The sequence below is a fragment of the Bombina bombina genome, chromosome 6 (assembly GCF_027579735.1).
Source record: "Bombina bombina isolate aBomBom1 chromosome 6, aBomBom1.pri, whole genome shotgun sequence".
NCBI classification, from domain to species: Eukaryota; Metazoa; Chordata; class Amphibia; order Anura; family Bombinatoridae; genus Bombina; species Bombina bombina.
In genome coordinates, this window is record NC_069504.1 from 262,033,123 (window position 1) to 262,054,150 (window position 21,028).

General features: G+C 36.5%; 1 protein-coding gene across 2 annotated transcripts in view; it reads right to left on the minus strand.

The window, feature by feature from the left end:
• Positions 1–21,028, minus strand: part of LOC128662831 (carboxypeptidase M) — a 281,631-nt gene that overhangs the window by 142,754 nt on the left and 117,849 nt on the right. For both annotated transcript variants that reach the window (XM_053716817.1, XM_053716816.1), the window contains exon 3: positions 13,449–13,546. In XM_053716817.1, the coding sequence (XP_053572792.1) occupies positions 13,449–13,546 (98 nt within the window). The remainder of the gene's footprint in view (positions 1–13,448; positions 13,547–21,028) is intronic.

The window sequence follows — 21,028 nt, forward strand, 5'->3', positions numbered from 1 at the left end:
CGGATTATATATTCCTGCTGTGTGAAGTTTTTGCTGGATACGGAACCCATCCGTTTGGATCCTTCCCCACTTGCTATTATATATATACACATCTAGGAAGGGTTACAGAAGGAACAACAAAAATAAGATCTCAAATTGGAGAGCAAACAAGAAGGGTAAAAGTGTCACATTTTCCGATACGGAATATGAGTCTGACTCTTCTGATGGTGATGCAAATGACACAGGGATGACAGCAGCAGTGTTCCAGGCAACTGAGGTACCCTACCATAGTGATAATTCGACTGAACAGTCAAAAAATGGGCAGGATCTGGCCACTCAGGCAGTCAGAAAAAAACACATAGAGGATGCCGGGGCGGCTGTCATAGAAACAAGCGATACCCAGAGAAACAAGAGAATGGGATACAGAACGAGATCACAGAAATAAATGAAGAAATATGCTTAAAAGATAACAGTGTTGTCAATTTGTCTTCTGTAACTTTAACTTCTAGTCAAGTAAATGTATTGTCTAAGGGACTAAATTTTGTGCCTTCTAACCATTTTAATGTATTTGAAACCATCCTAGACATTAATAGATTTACTAGAAAAATTACTTTGCAAAAGCACTTTTTCAGAAAAGAGGGGGAGGTTGAAAACGAAGCAGACCTTAGCATTGAATATGATGCAGCAATACACAATGTAGGTCCTGTAAGCGATCTTAATTTCTCCGAATTAAATACCCTAAGGGATTTAAACAAACTGTTGCAAGAGGGGAATGATACTCAGAATGAGGGATTAAAAGAAAGTGATGTCTCTCTAAAACATATAAAAAACAAAAGTACATTTTACCCCTATAAAGCAAGATCGAAAGTGATAGACATCTTTCAAAAAACGGTAGAAATTAGATTAAGAGATTTAGATCAGCAAGTGACCAAAACAAGACAAACAAGACATACTAATCTTACACAAAAGGAAAAAGTCGCCCTACGAGAATTGTCTACAATGGACAATATTGTAGTTAGGCCATCAGATAAGGGTGGCAATGTGGTCGTTCTAAATAAGGACGACTACATTGCTGAGGCACACAGACAATTGAATCAAAAAGATGTTTATCTTAGGTTGAAGGATAATCCAACTAATAAGTTTCAGAGAGAAATTACCAACATTATAAAATATGCACGTCACAACAACATCATCTCGCAGTCAGTTGAGGAAAAATTGTTAGTTTCTCATCCCATTACGCCTATTTTCCATCATTTTCCTAAACTGCATAAAGATTCCCAGTCTCCTCCCGGCAAACCTATCATTGCTGGAATAGGGTCTCTAAATGAGGCCCTATCCGAGCTTATTGATACTTTTTTGCAGCCCTTAGTTGTCCAGCTGCCAAGTTACATACAGGACACTACCTCATTTGTAAATAAAATTGACAAAGTTGAATGGAAGGATAATTACAGATTAATGGTTATTGATGTCACATCTTTGTATACATCTATAGACCATTCGAAAGGTCTTAATGCCATAGAGTTCTTCATTAACTCTGCCTGTGAATTCGAGGAAGCAACTAAAGTTTTTTTACTCAATGCAGTTGAGTATCTTCTAACTCACAATTTTTTTATGTTTCAAACGGACTACTATCTCCAGAGACGTGGGACAGCTATGGGGGCAAAATTTGCCCCCTCCTATGCCAACCTGTTTATGGGTTGGTGGGAGCTGTCCCACGTCTTTGGGGATAGGAACCCGTTAAAAGACATTATAATTCATTATTATCGTTACATAGATGACTTGTTTTTCATCTTGGAATGTGACGAAAATGAAGCAGATCGCTTCTGTAGATATCTCAACTGCAATGAAGTAGGCTTAGAATTCACAGGCATGCATAGTGCCAGTAGTGTTAACTTTCTGGACCTAACTGTCCAGGGGGGAAACATAGGATCATTTATCCAAACCAGGATGTATAGGAAAGAAACAGCAGGCAACACGCTGTTAAAGTTTGACTCATGCCATCCACGGCATGTTTTGCGGGGTATACCCAAAGAGGAGTATACCCACATTAAAAGAAATTGTACAACAGAGGAAGAATATCAAAAGCAGGCTAGAGAAGCAACAGACAGATTCCAACAGAGAGGATATAAGGAGAACTCATTACTAAAAGCAAAAGCAAGTGTTGATTTAATTCCCAGAGAAGAATTGTTACAATATAGACCGAAAAAAAAGAAAGAAAAAAGTGCAGAACCTAACAAAATTAAATTTATCACCACCTTTAGTGTTGAATATAATAGGATTTGTGACACCATCAGAGAATCACTTCCCATTCTATACTCTGACCCGACCATTAAAGAAATTTTGAAATTTGGATGTGATTTTATCCCTAAAAAAGCTAAGACCTTAGCTAACTATCTTTCTCCATCTGATGTTAAAACCAAAACCAATAAATGTTGGCTGAAACAAAGACAGGGATGTTTCAGATGCAGACGCCCTATCTGCAAAACATGTAGTTTTGTGTATGAAGGCAATAAATTTGCTTCTAGTACAACGAACAAAGAATATGACATCAGATATTACATCAATTGTGCAACAACTCACGTTGTTTATCTCCTTACCTGTGATATATGTAAAATCCAATACACAGGTAAAACAAAAAGATCGTTAAAAGACAGATTTTTGCAGCATTTGAGGTCAATAGATGATGAGGAGAGTGATACCCCTGTGTCCAGACATTTTAAAGTAAATCATAACTCAGATGTCTCATCTTTAAAAATACAAGGAATTGATCACATCCCAAAATGGAAGAGAGGAGGCAATAGGGAAACCTTACTTAATAAGAAGGACATTTTTTGGATGTTCACCCTTCAGACAAGTGAACCTGAAGGGTTAAACATCAGACGGGATCTTGATGTATTCACCTAAAGTATACTATTTGGACCTATGTTTAGAGTCCACAGATCACACCAAATAAGTTGATAGGCTCTATATCTATATTTTTGTCTGAGTTTTCTCACTCTTTTTCATCTTTGATTGAAAGGCTGAGAAAGTGATTAGTCTAGGGTTTTTTGCTTTCTAATATTTTAACTTTTTATTTATTTAAGTAAACAGCAGAAAATATACATAATATGCGCTTGTAATGTGTGCATCATGATATCTATCATGCAAGCGGTGCTAAAACTCTGGAGATTTGAGTTTAAACAACTACACCCTATTTATTTATTTATTTAATTACCTATAGTTTTATATAGGAATTTCAAAAATAATAGTCACAATAAGCAGCTTTTATGTCTGACTTTCACTGTTTGGGGATAAAATTGTAGAATCAAATTGAACTGTAACATTTGCAAATTGTTATTATAGATTGGTGGATCAGAGTAACATATCATTTGTCTATAATTATCTATTGTTGTCAGGCAAGTAGAATGCACAGAATTGAAAATGTCAGACAGGATATACTACTATTAAGTCATGTGTCCTTAGGTAGCCAATCAGGTTCAGTAAATGTTAATTGTGTGTTAAATTTTTTGCCTTTAAGAAGTACCTGAACTGATCCTCAGGTAAGCAGTGAACAAGTGCGCATGCGCACGAAACATGTCTGCAGGAGGATCAGTTCACTAACCTGACTGTTCTGAGTCACTGCTGGCTTTTTATCAGGACTTTCTGTACTTGGTCCTTATTTCTATTTTTTTAAGTATGTTCTAATAAAATTTTGGTTTTTATTCAACCTCCTGCCTGGGCTCATTCTACTTTGACTATTCCTCAAGCTTATTGAGCGCACATCTCCGTTTTTGACTGTGTGTGTTTTGTATATATATATATATATATATATATATATATATGTGTGTGTGTGTGTGTGTGTGTGTGTATGTGTGTATATATATATATATATATATATATGTGTGCGTGTGTGTGTGTTTTGTATATATATATATATATATATATATATATATATGTGTGTGTGTGTGTGTGTATATATATATATATATATATATATATATATATATATATATTTACACACAGGAAAGATATACACTAAATTGAAAAAGATTAAAGCTGTCATAGCTTGTTTAACAAGTCAATGCTCATTTAAAGTGCAGTTGTTGAAGGGGCATAAGTAAAAATTAAACTTTCATGATTCAGATAGAGCATGCAATTCTAAACAACTTTCCAATTTACTTTCATTAACAAAATGTGCACAGTCTTTTTTTATTTACAATTTTTGGGTCACCAGCTTCTACTGTGCATGAGCAAGAATTCACAGAATATACATGTATGCATTTGTGATTGGCTAATGGCTGTCTTGTGATACTGGAGTGACAGCCTACGACTGCAGGTTCTCACAAGAGACCGCTGCTTCCCTAACCTTTCGCCACTGAAATTCTTAGGTGGCGAATTTCAATCTCTTCTGTCTCGTCCGACCAGGGAGATCAAGAGCTCCTGTGCACGGGCAGGGGGCGGGATTACATGTGAGCGCAAAATAGCACTCGTGTGCAATGCTGAATTCTCGCAGTGGAATTCTGCCCGCCAGAGGCGAGCTGAGGCAAACAGGGTCGCGTATGTGCACCCCTGTTCGATGCAGCTTGATAAATCAAGCTCTAAGTGCTATTGCATTGTCTCTATCATACATTTGTTAATTATGCAAATCTACTGTATTTATTGGTCCTTTAAACCTAAGGGACTCAATTCCCCTTTGAAGAAAAAAAGTATTTAACCCCATAAGTACCAGTTTGTGGATATTGTCGTTAAAAGGGACTTTAGAGTGGAGCTGTATCCTACTAGACATATGAATGAGTGGTTCACATCTGGATTCCCTATTACCAAATCCAGAGTAATTAATATAGCAGATGACTCCAGAGGAGGAATGCTAACATAGACATTTATATCAGAGAATCTAACAATCAGGCAGAAGGAAAGGAATTTGTGTTGTGTTTTGCTTGTACAAAAGAAAGCTGGAGCTGACACTCTAATGAATATTTAGGACCCCAAGTAATTCTGGCAGGCTATTCTTTCCATTTACTTCCCAGGTACCAAGTAATTTCTTTACAGGACCCTCTCTCCAGGGATCTCCAGCACATACATGTGCCACTTGGCGGTAGAAGTGGAAACTGCACCAAAGATCCAAAACCACCACTAAGAACCTTTTCAATTGTGGAACCAGCAGACAGCACAGCAAACTATTGGATGATAGAAATTATAAGTTTCACAGCAGATAATTGAAGCTTAAATGCTGCAGGAAGTACATATATTAGTAACAAAAATGTTGACAGAGTAAGCTAACCCAATGGGCTGACTTAGGCATTGATGGGAGGTAGAGTGGAAAAGCACCTTCTTCAGCAACAGGTGTTCCAGTAAGGATCCAAGGTCAAAGCGCTAAAGAGTCCTGCAATAAATGGAGTAGTCAGAGTTTTAAAAAAGTTGAATCAAATGGTCTCACTATGGAGGGAGCAGAAGATCTTCCTCTATAGAGAAATAAGTTCCCATAGGGATACAAGGATTCACAGTGGTACCAGTTCCACAATAGTCATAGCTCTGGACCCCTTATTGAACAACTGGAAACAACACTCACAACAATGAGGCACTGTATTACAGTGATGTCACCTCCTCAGTAAGAAATGTCAGGGTATTGCTGAGTGACATTAGATAATTATATATATATATATATATATATATATATATATATATACACACAAACATACATATATATATGATAAGATAGAAGAATTATTTTATATATGAAATATTAAACTTGGATATGATTTGACCATTGCTAGATACATTAAACTTGGATATGATTTGACCATTGCTAGATACATTAATTTGCATTGCAGTTCTGATGTCAGAAATTGACACAAAACCCCCTTACTGATTAGCATACATTTCAGGATACCTGAGGTGACCAAATACACATCTCAGAGTTCAAAACAGACATTTGTTCCCCAACCATAAGGTATGAAACTTCAAGAGAGGTTTTGTTCTGTGATCTATATGAGGTTAAAATCTAATTTAAATTAACTTAATATACATCCTACCTGGATCACCACCCCCTGGGGTGACGGTGACGCAATTCTGTACTTTAGTTAAAATATACTCAGACAGGAAAGTAGTTAATTAAGACTTGTATGATATACAAATTTTGACACAAAGAATTCACTGTGAAGGCCTGAATCCACATATGTTGTCTGAAAAGGGACACTGTAAAATGTGTTAATACTGGGACTTAGAGTTCATTTAAGATGAATTGTATAATGTTCAGATCTATTTAAAATAGTCAGATTGTATTAAAAAAAAATAATATATATATATATATATTAAATATATCGGTCTGGGAGATGGGCCTTATGCCTAACAGTAACACACTATCGGCTAGATGACCAGTTTTGTGGTACGGCTTTTAACGCTGAAAAATTGGCCATTATGCTGGAATGGCCAGGAATGCATATTATGAGTTGTGGCGGTATAGCTATACCGCAAGCATTTTAGCCTGTAATGCAACGTCCATTCTGCAGTCAAAAAATGAGTGCGGGTATTTTATATAGCGCCATAAACTTCCTATCAACCCCTAAACCGCAGCTGTCCTGCATCGCAAACACTATATTAAAAGTATTAACCCCTAATCTGCCGCTCACCCACATCGCGACTATTAAATAACCCTATTAACCCATAATCCACCTCCCCCAACATCTCTGACACTTTATAAACCTATTAACCCCTAAGCCGTTGCTCCCTGACATCGCCAAAACTAATAAAAGTTGTTAACCCCTAAACCTCAAGCCCCCCACATCGTAACTACTAAACCTATTAACCCCTAAACCACCACCCCCACATTACAAAACACTTAATTAAAACTAATTTAAAAAAGCCAATAGGATTTGAGCAGCTCTCATCCTATTGGCTGTTCCAATCAGCCAATAGGATTGAGCTCTCATCCTATTGGCTGATTGGAACAGCCAATAGTATTTTAGCAGCTCTAATCCTATTGCCTGATTGAAATCTTTCAGCCAATAGGAATGCAAGGGTCATTATCTTGGATGACGTCACTTGCATTCAAGTTCCAGTTTACGGCGGCGACCGTATTGAAGAGGAGCTCCGTGCCGTATATCTTCAGGATGGACCCGCTCTGCGCCGGATGGATGAAGATAGAAGATGTCGGATAAAGACTTCACCGGCTGGATGAAGATGAAAGACGGAGCCCGGATGAAGACTTCTTGCCGCCCGGATGAAAACTTCTTGCCGGCTGGATGGATCCTTCAAGCGGGACTTCAATAACTGTAAGTGGATCGTCGGGGGTTAGTGTTGGGTTTATTTAAGGGTTTTTTGTGTGTTTTTTTTTTTTTTTAGATTAGGGTCTGGGCAGGTAAAAGAGCTAAATGCCCTTTTAGGGGCAATTCCCATACAAATGCCCTTTTCAGGGCAATGGGGAGCTTAGGTTACTTTAGATGGGGTTTTTATTTGGGGGGGTTGGTTGGTTGGGAGGTGGGTTTTACTGTTTGTATTTTTTTTACAGGCAAAAGAGCCGATTTCTTTGGGGCAATGCACCACAAAAGGGCCTTTTAATGGCCACTGGTAGTTTATTGTAGGCTAGGGGTTTTTTATTTTAGGGGGGCTTTTTTATTTTGATAGGGCTATTAGATTAGGTGTAATTCTTTTTTATTTTTGATAATGTTGTTTTTTTCGTAATTTAGTGTTTTTTATTTTTTGTAACTTAGCGGGGGGGGGGGTTTGTGGTAATTTAGTAATTTTTAATAAGGTTAAATAGTATATTTAAATAATTTGAGTAGGGTTACAGTTTTTATTATGTAATTTAGGTAATTTAATTGTTAGTTTCATTTAATTGTAGGATAATATTTAGGGTAGGTTAATTAATAGCTAAAAAATAGTTAATTTTAATTCTACAGGTAAGTTTAAATTTATTATAAGATAGGGATGTTGTAATTTTAATTTAAAGTTAGCGGCTTGTTAGGTTTAGGGGTTAATAGCTTCATTTAGTTTATGGAGATGTAGGGGGGCTGGCGGTTTAGGGGTTAATAGGTTTAGTTAATGGTAGTGATGTGGGAGGCCAGAGGTTTAGGAGTTAATGCGTTTATTTAGTGGAGGCGGGGTCCGGGAGCGGCGGGATAGGGGTTAAACATTTTAGTATAGTGGCGGCGTTTAGTGACAGGGTATAAATAAAGTTGGGAAAAAGCCAAATAGACGCAAGATCGATGACTGTTGGTTAACAACTGTCCGATGCTCATCACCCTGTACTTGGTGCCCGTCTTTTTGCCATCTTTTTTTATAAATATGGAGATCGTATTCAGGTCTGCGGCCGCGATGTTAGGCGAGCGTATTGGTGCCGGTAAATGCAGCATAGTTGAGGCTTTGATAAATATCCCCCACTGCCAGTACTTCCTCATGCAACCTCTTAACTGAACCCCCTATGTAATTCCTTATAAGTATAACCCCTTCTTGATTGGCTGTCCCATTGTAACCCACATCACCTATCCTCTTAAGTAAAAAAGCAAAAAGGTATGTTTTACTATATATTAAAAAAACAACTATTTGTATTATTGAAATACCACTTAAACTGTTGCTATTCTTACTGTTCCTTGCCAAGTTATATAATTTATTAATCTTAACCAATAATGTTTAGTTTACACAATTGTTAGTTTAGGCAACTCAGTTTTAAAACAACCCCTCCTGCTGCTCCTCACCTATGAGGGTCAAATTCAGGTATTACATTAATAATTACAGATGTAGGGATTGATTAGGAGGTACAAAAAATAAATATTCTATTATTGCATATAACTATGTGTTTAACCCCTGCAAAGTCAGCTTCAAATCAGCAATGCACTACCGGGAACTAGTTGAACACATCTGTTGAGACAATGGCAAGATGAATATGTGTGTAGCCACCAACAATCACCAGCTAGCTCCCAGTAGTGCACTACTGCTTCTGAGCCTTCCTATGTATGTTTTTCAACAAACGATACCAAGAGAACAAAGTAAATTTGACAACAGAAGTAAATAGACAAAAAGGTCTGTTAAAAATGCATAGTGTACCTGAAACACAAATGTTTGCTTTTTTTTTTAAGTATAAAAACTCAGATTTTGTTATTACGCTTGTTTAGTATGCTAGTTCTATGAACAGAGGTTCTATCTGTTCAGTTGGCTAATTGTGCACAAACACAAACTTCCTGTTAGTTTTATAAATAAAACACAATTGTACAACATTCTCTGTTTTAGCTACAGCCAAGAGACTAACAGGCCCATTTATCAAGCTCCGTATGGAGCTTGAAGGGCCGTGTTTCTGGCGAGTCTTCAGACTCGCCAGAAACACAAGTTATGAAGCAGCGGTCTAAAGACCGCTGCTTCATAACCCTGTCCGCCTGCTCTGAGCAGGCGGACAGGAACCGCCGGAAATCAACCCGATCGAATACGATCGGGTTGATTGACAGCTCCCTGCTGGCGGCCGATTGGCCGCGAGTCAGCAGGGGGCGGCGTTGCACCAGCAGCTCTTGTGAGCTGCTGGTGCAATGTTAAATGTGGAGAGCGTATTGCTCTCCGCATTTAGCGAGGTCTTGCGGACCTGATCCGCAGTGTCGGATCAGGTCCGCAAGCCCTTTGATAAATGGGCCCCCATGACTGTATTGTCCTTGCAACTTGATACGTACATTTTCATTTACAGACTGAAAGTTTCATTTGAAGGGACAGTAAAGTCCAAAATAAAGTTTCATGATTCAGGTAGGGCATGTAATTTTAAACAACTTTCCAATTTACTTTTATCATCAATTTTGCTTTGTTCTCTTATTATTCTTAGTTGAAAGCTAGGTAAGCTCATATGCTTATTTATAAGCCCTTGAAGGCCACCCCTTATCTCAATGCATTTGACACTTTCACAGCTAGAGGGCATTAGTTCATGTGTGCCATATAGATAACATTGTGCTCACACCCGTGGGTTGTAGCTGACGCTACACTAATTGCCTGGAATGCAAGTCTGTCAAAAGAACTGAGATAAGGGGGCAGTCTGCAGAGGCTTAGATACAAGGTAACCACAGAGGTAAAAAGTGTATTAATATAACTGTGTTGGTTATGCAAAACTGGGTAATTGTGTCTGTAGTTCTACTCCCTTGGAGATCAAAGGTGCACACAATTCAGGTACAAATATGTTAAATATTTAGTGTGTTAAATGACAATGAGTCAGTGCCTAAGAATAGATTGCTTACACAATAAAGGTATTTCTAGGTACACTGGCAATCCAATTCTCCCATCTCACAAGACAATATGATCAAACTTATCCAACATCAGTTCACATTCTAAAAATAAGCTTTATTCATCACAGCCTCTTTAACAAAACAGGTTTAGCTATTTAGAGCATCTGCGGGAGAGTAGTAAACCTTAGTTTATTTTTGATATTCTTCTTTAACTGCTTGGAGGGAAACGTATACATCAGTAATACTTGGCAATAAAAAACATTATAATACAAAACTTAAAGGGACATGAAACTCAAAAGGTTTTTTTTTGTGATTCAAACAGAGCATACAATTTTTTAAAAAAAAATCCAATTTACTTTTATTATTAAATGACTTAATTCTCATGGTATTCTTTGTAGAAGAGATAACTAGATAGGAAAGCGTGCAGTGTGTACATTTATAGAGCAGCACATGACAGAAAAAATTGCTGCCACGTACTGTTATTGCTAATGTATAACAGTTATAAAATTGCTGCTATATATTGCTCTAATCACGTGCACACTCCTACACCTTCTTACCTGCTTTTCAACAAAGGATACAAAGAGTACAAAAATAAATTTGGATTTTAAAAAGTATTTGACACTCTGGGGCCGATTTATGAAAGTGCGAGCGGACATGATACAGGGTAGCGTATCATGTCCGCCGCACATCGATAAATGCCGACAGCATACGCTGTCGGCATTTATCATTGCACCAGCAGTTCTTGTGAACTGCTTGTGCAATGCCGCCCCCTGCAGATTCGCTAGCAGGGGGTGTCAATTAGCACGATCGTATAGGATCGGGTGGATTGATGTCTGCAGCCCCAAAGCAGGCGGACAAGTTATGGAGCAGCGATCTTTAGACCACTGCTTCATAACTGCTGTTTAGCGGAAACATGGGCATCAAGGTCCATTCGGAGCTTGATAATTCGGCCCCTCTATCTTTACCATGAAATACATTTTTGGGGGTTTATGTCCCTTTAACACTTCTTCATAGACGGGGTAATAAACTATTTGTGTTGTAGAATGAGATGAAATTTAAAGATCAATTATAGTATTTTTTCTTTTTATTCTTATACCTTGATTCAAATGCAAACCCCAATCCAAATGGCACATTGACTACTTTTAGGGCTAGATTTATCAACGCTGAGGCATACAGGGGCGCGTATATGCGCCCCTGTACGCCTCAGCTCACCTGTGGCGGGGCGAAATTACCCGCCGGTAATTAACATTCCACACGAGCGCAATTTTGCGCTCGCGTGCAATCCTGCCCCCTGCCCGCGCACAGCCAATCACGCACGGGCAGGAGCTGTCAATCTCCTCGGTCGGACTCGACCGAGGAGATTGAATTTCGCCACAATAGAGGTGGCGTAGAGGTGGCGTAGATGTTAGGGAAGCAGCGGTCTGGTGACCGCTGCTTGATAAATCACGGCGAGCAAGTTCTTGAGAGAACTTGCTGCCGTAGGGCTTAATAAATCTAGCCCTTAATGTTTTAATGGTGGTCAAGCAATGGACACTGCCCACAATCCTACACTCTTATAGCAAATGGTCTTTTGAGGTAGGGGACCAAATGTTAGACGTCCATGGAGCATCACAGTTGAATAAATCATTTTTGCTATTAGTTTGCCAAACAGAGTATATATTAATGGAAACAACAAAATATTTCAGTTATAAGCTGCGGTAGTAACATAAATACATAGAAACCATTACAATCAACTTAAAAGGACACGAAACCCAAATTTTATTCTTTCATGATTCAGTTAAAACATACAATTTAAACAACTTTGCAATTTACTTCTATTATATAATTTGCTTAGTTCTCTTGGTATAATTAGTTGAAAAGCAAACCTAGGTAGGCTCAGGGGCTGGGATCTAGCTGCTGATTGGTGGCTGCACATACTGTATATGCATCATTTCACAATAGCTTACTGATGTGCTCAGCTAGCTCCCGGTAGTGCATCGCTGCTCCTTCAATAAAAGAAAACCAAGAGAATGAAGCAACATTGATTATAGAAGTAAATTGGAAAGCTGTTTAAAAATGCATGCTATATTTGAATCATAAAATAAAAAAATGTGGGCTTTATGTCCCTTTAAAGTTTTAAGGCTCTATGTACGAAGCAGCATAAGCTGCTCCGGAGCCCTTGCAGGGCAGGTTCGCACATGTGAGCCTGTTTCCCGCAATGTAAGAAGCAGCAGTCATTAGACCGCTGCTTCTTACACTATTCACCACCTCTGAGGTTGACACCTCTGTGATTGACAGTCCCTTCTCTCATGCGGGTGAAGGGGCGGGCATTACAGACTCAGCGGAGTGTGTTATGATGCGTACGGGCCAGCGGATGAACAGATCCGATGCCTTGATGCAGCCAAGGCGTGCGGACAGCTTCTCAACATGGGGCCCTTAGTGTGAAAACTTTGAATACAGCTTGCAACCCATTAGTAATGCTTCGATTTAAATTCGTTAAAAGGGATAGGAAAGTCAAAATTAAACTGGCATAATTCAGATAGGGTATTTTATTTTAATGCACTTTTAAATTCACTTCTATAGTCAAATGTACTTTTTTTTTTATCTTGGTATCATTTGTTGAGAAAACAAATATATATGTACCTATCTTACACTACTGAGAGCTAACTGATGATTGGTGGCTACACATGTCTCTTGTCATTGGCACATCAGATGTGTTCATCTAGCTATTAGTAGTGCATTGCTGCTTTGAAGCTGACATAGTACAATAATAAAATTCTCTTACATATTACAGCATTTTATTTTTGCACTTTTATATCCCTTTAAGTCATCTAATTTATTTATAGGATGTAAAAAGGAAAATCTGGTCTTGTACTTGGAACTGTTAAACAAGTAAAACAAATGAAAGAAACGGACCTTTCATGAGGAATTTGATGGGTGCCTCGCATGGTATTAACTCAGTATTAATGATCAATGCCCAATGTGCCAAATCAAATCAACAAGTTTGAAATTAACAATTTCATATTGTTTTGTCTCATTTCATTAATGTTATTTTACTTGACTTAAATAAAAAACAAACTTTCTGTTTATCTTATTTTAGTTGTGTACAAGTTTCAGAATTTAAAATTGTGATTCATGCAAAATTTTCAACTTTTATTTGTTTTTACTAAATCTCTATCTCCATATTTTGAGTGTGGGGTTTCATTAAGTGATCATGTTATATACATAGTAAAATTCATATGTAACACAGAACAGGCGTCTAAAAATGCTGCATAGCAGATGTTTTATAATTCTTTTCCCTTAGAATATGATACATACCTCATCACCATGCATGTTTGCAACATACTTCAATTCTGGAATGCCAATCTTATGCTCAGCTGGATATTTTCCCACAACAATAACCCACAGGTCCCTGCCTTAAAAAAAAAAAAATAATTAAAATTAATTATTTGTATTTTTTCCAGTCATTGCAAGAACCCTATTCTCTTTTAAGGGCTAGATTACAAGTGGCGCGGTATTTTGCACTAGTCGGGTTGCACTCGTATTACAAGTTAAAAAAAATATATATTTTGCACAAGCAGTAACCCGACTAGCACAAAAATCTGAACATCCAATATCGCAAGCGCGTTGACGTATTCTTCAATAGAAGTCCATAGAGAAAAGAAAGTGGGAAAAAAAGAAAAAGAAACTAACACCCAGCTTTCGCACAAACACGATCGCATTTTTGCAACTGTGCTAACTCAACATGAAAATATGAATATTTCATGTTCCAATGTTCTTAACATAACGGAAAATGTTCTATTTATTCATAATTAAATATTTCTACATTTATTTATCTGATGGGTTTTTTTGTTTTTGTTTTTTAAATATTTATACCTATGTATCTATATGTTAGAGTACTTTGGCAACTTTTTTTTTTTCTAACACACGAGATCTCATATCTTTGAGCCCTTATAAACTTTTTGTGCAATATTTTTTTGGAATAATTTTTATTAGCTGGTGCTATTATGAGAATTGTACTTTGTAATGTAATTTTTATGTGTTTTGTACAACTTTTTAGTTTCGTAAAACAGTTAACCACAGCTCTGAGATTGCAGTAACAATTGTAGCATAAATCACGATTGTGATTTCACTCAACTTGTAATAGCAGCGCAATTAAAACTCCTCGCGAAAAACGTTTGTGCCTCACTTGTAATCTACCCCAAAATGTTTTAGTTTGTTGCACCTAAACAAGGGCAAATGTTATTAGAGAAAAAATATGGAAAACCTAAAATATAGTAGTATACTATTGCACGGTTACATTGTGTTTGAATAAACATTATGCTTACTGTTCCCATACAAACCATCTTAGCTATAGCTCAAAACCTTTGTAAAACCTCAGTCTGTAAGAATGCAAAACAATTCATGTCTAAGCTAGTGCCTCCAAAATCTCTTATGTTTCAAGTACAGTATATTGTAATAATAGCTGGACTAATCTTCAACAAACCTAGTATTTGTTTTTTTACAGCTACAAGTCCTTCCCTGCTCCAAACATCAAAGCATCTGAAAATCTTCTCATTAGTGGTTTTGCACCGTAAGTCACAAAGCATTTCATGATTAGTAGAATCTAAAGCAGGTAAACGGTTCATCTTATACTTAAAAGATATTATGCTATAAAACAGTGTGACTAATTTTATATCAAAGAGACTGTGACCAGCGTTTAACCCATGTTTACGAGATTTTTCTTTAATGTTTACTGACTTATATCATGTTGCGCTCCTCTAGGCCAGCGGATGACTGTTAATTAAATGCTCCTCTTGTTTAAAAATATTTGTGTCTTATTTTAGACTTACAAGCTAAAGCTTTTTTTTACATTTTTTATAAAAACATATTTTCATGTATTACCATACTTGTAGAAAACGCATAACAGGGCTGGTAATTTAAATTAAGAACACATTTTTCAGCTTTTTGTATGAATACACAAACATAACAAAAATGTGATCTTTATCATGCTCCTGTGTATATTTATAATTGTGTAGAATTGTAATGTTGCCAAGCATACCATGTTCTGCAGTGGAGCTTGAAGGTCTTTGTTATTATAGGACATTATAATTCACTCTGAATGAAGTATAATATTCCTGGTAATATATTTTATAGTTTAAATTCCATCTATCCATTACATGTGAGTTTTGTTTTGCTTTTTAAATGCCACCCAGGTTTTGTTTAGCCAGTGGTGCAATTCAAAATCTTTTAATGTTTATTAGTGCAATACAAATATTGTAGAGTGTAATGTAGGTACTTTGTGGAACCAAGTCTATTAACAAAATAAACAATGTAATCACAGGGTGTTATTTTTGTAAGATATCACAAATTATTCCAAATGCCTTTTCATTTATATGACAATATTAGTGGCCAGAAAATTAATACTCAAATACTGGACACATAATTCAGACAATAAAATGATTCTCCTTCATCATAAAATGCTTATAGATCAAGCTGATATTAAAGGGACAGTCTACACCAGAATTGTTATTGTTTCAAAAGATAGATAATCCCTTGTTTACCCATTCCCTAGTTTTGCATAACCAACACAGTTATATTTATATATTTTTTTACCTCTGTGATTATTTTGTATCTAAGCCTCTGCAGACTGCCCCTTTATTTGTTCTTTTAACAGACTTGCAGTTTAGCCAATCAGTGATGGCTCCCAGGTAACTTCAAGTGCACGACCACAGTGTTATCTATATGAAAAACATGAACTAACACCCTCTAGTGGTGAAAAACCTGTTAAAATGCATTCTTAAGAGGCGGCCTTCAAGGTCTAAGAAATTAGCATATGAACCTCCTAAGTTAGGCTTTCAACTAAGAATACCAAGAGAACAAAGAAAAATTGGTGATAAAAGTAAATTGGAAAATTGTTTAAAATTACATGCTCTATCTGAATCATGAAAGTGTTTTTTGGACTAGACTGTCCCTTTAAGGGCAACATAGAGAAACAGTTATTTCATAAATGGGACCTTATTTAATGTACCTCCCAAATAGAAAGAGAGTAATATATAAGCAACAATAGGAGGAACAATTTGGTGTATGGAAGATTCAGACAGTAATCAGCATTTAGTGTTCCGGGAGATGAAATGACTATTAGTGTTTTGTGCTTGGTGTTGGACTATGGCTAAGGCCATACTACAACAACAACATCCAGTTGTTGAAAAGCCTTGTGTACTGACATCAAGAAGGTCACTTTGACGGTGGTTGTGGACTGTGACATACTGTGTAGCATTTGTTTGCCTTGTGAATTTGTGTAATTGGGTATCATGTGAGTTACTAGATGAAAGCAGTTTTAAACAATTAGGGTAGCACCGTTTCTTTATTTTTGGTGCTTCAGTGTGCTAATTGTCAGGACTGGTGATGTCATCCATAGCACAAGCAGGCAGAATGCATTTTAAAATGACAAATGTAAAGTATGAACATTTGCTGTGATGTAAATAAAGGTCAGAGCCTTGGAAAAAGGTTTCACAAGGATGAGTTAAAGGGACAGTAAACCATAAAAAAAATGTTATATAATTCTGCACATAGTGCAGAATTATATAACATTATAATAGCTCAAACATTGTAAAACCAAATTTCCCCTTTGAATTTAAAAAAATAACTGCTGTTTTACAGACCTGTCTGACAGAGCAGGAGCGAGCTGCACTTAGTGCTATGGCGGGGTCGGGCCGGGCTGTGACTATACAGCTGGCCCGATGCGCTGTTTGAAAAGAAACAGACCCGCTCAGAAGATCACAGAGAGCGGGTCTGTAAAACAGCAGTTATTTTTTAAATTCAAAGGGGAAATTTGGTTTTACAATGTTTGCGCTATTATAATGTTATATAATTCTGCACTACTATGTGCAGAATTATATAACATTTTTTTTTATGGTTTACTGACACTTTAAGTGTTTGTGATTTGTATTTGCTTTTAAATTATTCTTCGATTTAATCATGTGGTATTGGGTAATTTTTGCTATAACAGTCATGTCTCTAATAATTACTGATTAAATATCAGGAATAGTGACATTTAAGGTAAATACTGAAATGTTAATGTGAAATAAATATTTTCCATTATACTTTCCCACCTAGATTACAAAGTAAACTATATAAAGCTATATGGTAAGGTTTGAGTGGGAGAGAGGTGTTTTATAAAACTTTACCTTACATATCCACTACCTGAGAGGGGTGTAACATACTAAAATGGCCTTCTGCTTCTGCCCAACAATAACTTCAATGCTTATGAAACAACTGTGGGCTCACTTCCATTGAGTCGTTAAAAATGGAGCCGTAAGCTACCGAAACGGCCAACAGCTAAAAGTAATTTACGGCTCCATTTTAGTACCAGGTTTCCATTTAAATATTTTGCGGATAGCGTGCAGTCGCTCTTTTCGTGTAGCTGTAAGTTAACGTTGTGTTAACGCTTCCATCTGATGTCGGATTTCTTGAAAATCAATTAGTTGCTAAGGTAACCCGACCTTACACTATAGAATTTACGTTTAACGTCCGTGCTCCTTACCGGTGATCACCTCTCAAGAAAAATAAAGATACACTTATCCATATTTTTAATAATCAAATACTATTTTCTAATATAATTATATTTACCACTTCATAAATATAAGTAATATTTATTGCTGCCCTAGGCATAGGTCTAGTTTGCATTCTGTAGATATGTTCTTGCATATATTATTATATTTAAATATATACTGATATTTCTATTAGAATATAAGTTCAACTATTTCTATACATGAGACAACAATAAATATTACTTATAACAATTTATTTCTACATTAAAACACTTGCATTATTTGCAAGTTTTATAATTTCAATAGAAAATAGGTCTCAAAAAGCACAATTTTCCTCTTTTACACCTAGTTGAGCTGGGTGTAATATTTCTCAATGTATCGACAGCCTCCGACAGTGTATTAACGGTTAGCGCTTTCATTGGAAACCTGGTATAATTTATCGATTAACGGCTTCTATTACTTTCTATGGGACGCAAAGATCTTTTCGCCAGCCGGCTGCCGATATTGAGGTATAACGCGCCATTGGAAACAGTCGATAAACGATATTGCTTCCGACAGCATATTTATCGGTTTGCGAGTGCACGCAAACTGAATTACGACTCAATGGAACGAGGCCTGTGTTTGTGCTCTACTTGTAACAGGCCTATCCCTTATTTATTTTACATATACATAAAAACTTTTAAAGGAACACAACCCATTTTTTTTTCTTTCATGATTTAAGTAGAGGAGTGTTTCTCAACCTCAATCCTTAAGTACCCCCAACAGGGCAGGTTTTCATTATAGATGAACCAGTGCACAGGGGAATTAACCAGCTGATCAGTAACCATGGTTACTAACCTGCTTTCGCCCATCTGCTCATTATTTCACCTGTGCACTGGTTCAGCTATAATGAAAACCTGGCCTGTTGGGGGTACTTGAGGACCGCGGTTGAAAACAATGAGATAGAGGATGTAATTTTAAGCAATTTTCCAATTTAACTATATCAAATTTGCTTCATTCTCTTGGTATCCTTTGTTGAGAAGCTGATTGCTGGCTATTTTCATTTGCTTACCAATGTGTTCAGCTAGCTGCATTAGTAATTAAGCAAAATTGACAATTAAGTAAATTGGAAAGTTGTTTAAAAACATATGCAATATTTTAATTATAAAAGAAAAAAAAACTTTGGGTGTCATGTCCCTTTAACCTCTGCTCACAATAGGTAAAATAATAAATTTTGCCTTTTTAACAGTTGTCGTTTTTTATATATATATATATATATATATATATATATATATATATATATACTGCTGTTAAGGCATACAATGTGTAGCTAATGCTGACATTCATATGCAGTAATCTTCACAGGTATAAACTCAAGGGTGGGGCAGCTGCAAAAAGTATTCCCTGACATTGTGCGGAAACTATTTATAACTTAAGACTCATAACAAAAGCCACGATTAGCAACATGCCTTAGACTATACAACTACAGAACATAACGTCAGCTTTTAAAACATAATTGATCTACAGAAGTAGGATAAAACATGTTGCACCTGACAGACTGGAGCAATAACAATTTCAACAACTTCGTCAAGACAAAAAAAACTGTGTTTTAAGTCAATTTCAGACTATAAGAATGTTGGAATGAAAATATATTAGTTAAAGGGTCATTCATTTCTAAAAATAAAAAAAACTTCACTGATGCATAATAAACATGAACGAGCACTATTTAAAAGGGACAGTCAACACCAGAATTTTTATTGTTTAAAAAGATAGATAATCCCTTTATTACCCATTCCCCAGTTTTGCATAACCAACACAGTTATATTAATAAACTTTTTACCTCTGTGATTACCTTGTATCTACGCCTCTACAAACTGCCCCCTTATTTCAGTTCTTTTGACGGACATGCATTTTAGCCAATCAGTGCTAACACCTTGGTAACTTCACATGCGTGAGCTCAATGTTATCTATATGACACACATGAACTAGCGCCCTCTAGTAGTGAAAAACTGTCAAAATGCCTTCAGATTAGAGGCGGCCTTCAAGGTCTCAGAAATTAGCATATGAGCCTACCTTGGTTTAGCTTTCAACTAAGAATACCAAGAGAACAAATCAAAATTGGTGCTAAAAGTAAATTGGAAAGTTGTTTACAATTACATGCCCTATTTCAATCATGAAAGTTTATTTTGGACTTCTCTGTCCCTTTAAGCATATTAACATTTTTAGAAGTGGTATATATTGTGATAGTGTTTGTACAATACTAGTCTATGGGACAGACACTCACTGGCTGAAAGCAAAACTTCCATAACTCTATTTTTTTATTTTGTTTAAAAACATAAAAACTATTTTTTTTTCTCAGAATCAGAACAGAAAAATCTATTTTACAAAAAAGTGATAGAAATAAAAATGCTCTATGCAGCAAAGACACAAATTGCTTTAATGTCCCTTTAAACAAGATGCTTAAATACAGAGGCGTAACTAGAAACCTCAGCGCAAGAATCCATGAAGGGCCCCCTCCCCACCCTCACAAAAAAAAAAATGATTTTGATACATTTATTTTTTTTGCAACATTTAATATAGTGTGTGTGTATATATAAATGTGCATATAGATATAGTGTGTGTGTATATATAAATGTGCATATACATATAGTGTGTGTGTGTGTATATATAAATGAGAGAGAGAGAGGAGAGAGAGAGGAGAGAGAGAGGAGAGAGAGAGAGGAGAGAGAGAGGAGAGAGAGAGGAGAGAGAGAGAGAGAGAGAGAGAGAGAGAGAGAGAGAGATATCGGTGTAGAAGAAGGGCACTCTCAGGATTTGTATAGAGAAGAATATTTTCTTTATTCTTAAATCATTAGTACATGGTCGACGTTTCGGCCCTCAGTTGGGCCTTCATCAGGACAGGTATAATCTTGAAACTGCAGAGTGGCAACGATCACAGATCCATACAGAGAGTGCCCTTCTTCTACACCGATTTCTACAATTATTACCCATAAGGATTGCACCCAGGTCGTGGCTGCTCCACCTGGTTGGCGTGCTGGGCTACAGGCTATTTGACTTTATATATATATATATATGTATGTGTGCGTATACATACAGTGTGTTTATATAGATATAAATGTACATGTACGTATACATACAGTGTGTATATATATATATATATATATATATATATATAAATGTACATGTGCGTATACATACAGTATGTGTACATAATATAAGTGATTCAAGGAAAGGAAGAGAAAACCCTTTGCTCTGATAAAAATGCAAACTTTATTCGATACAAGTAAAAAGTAGGACAGCAAGCCACCCAAAACAATTGAGAAGGGAAAGCGAAGCACATCGGCTTACGCGTTTCGGCAAACTGCCGTAGTCATAGCCTATAATATA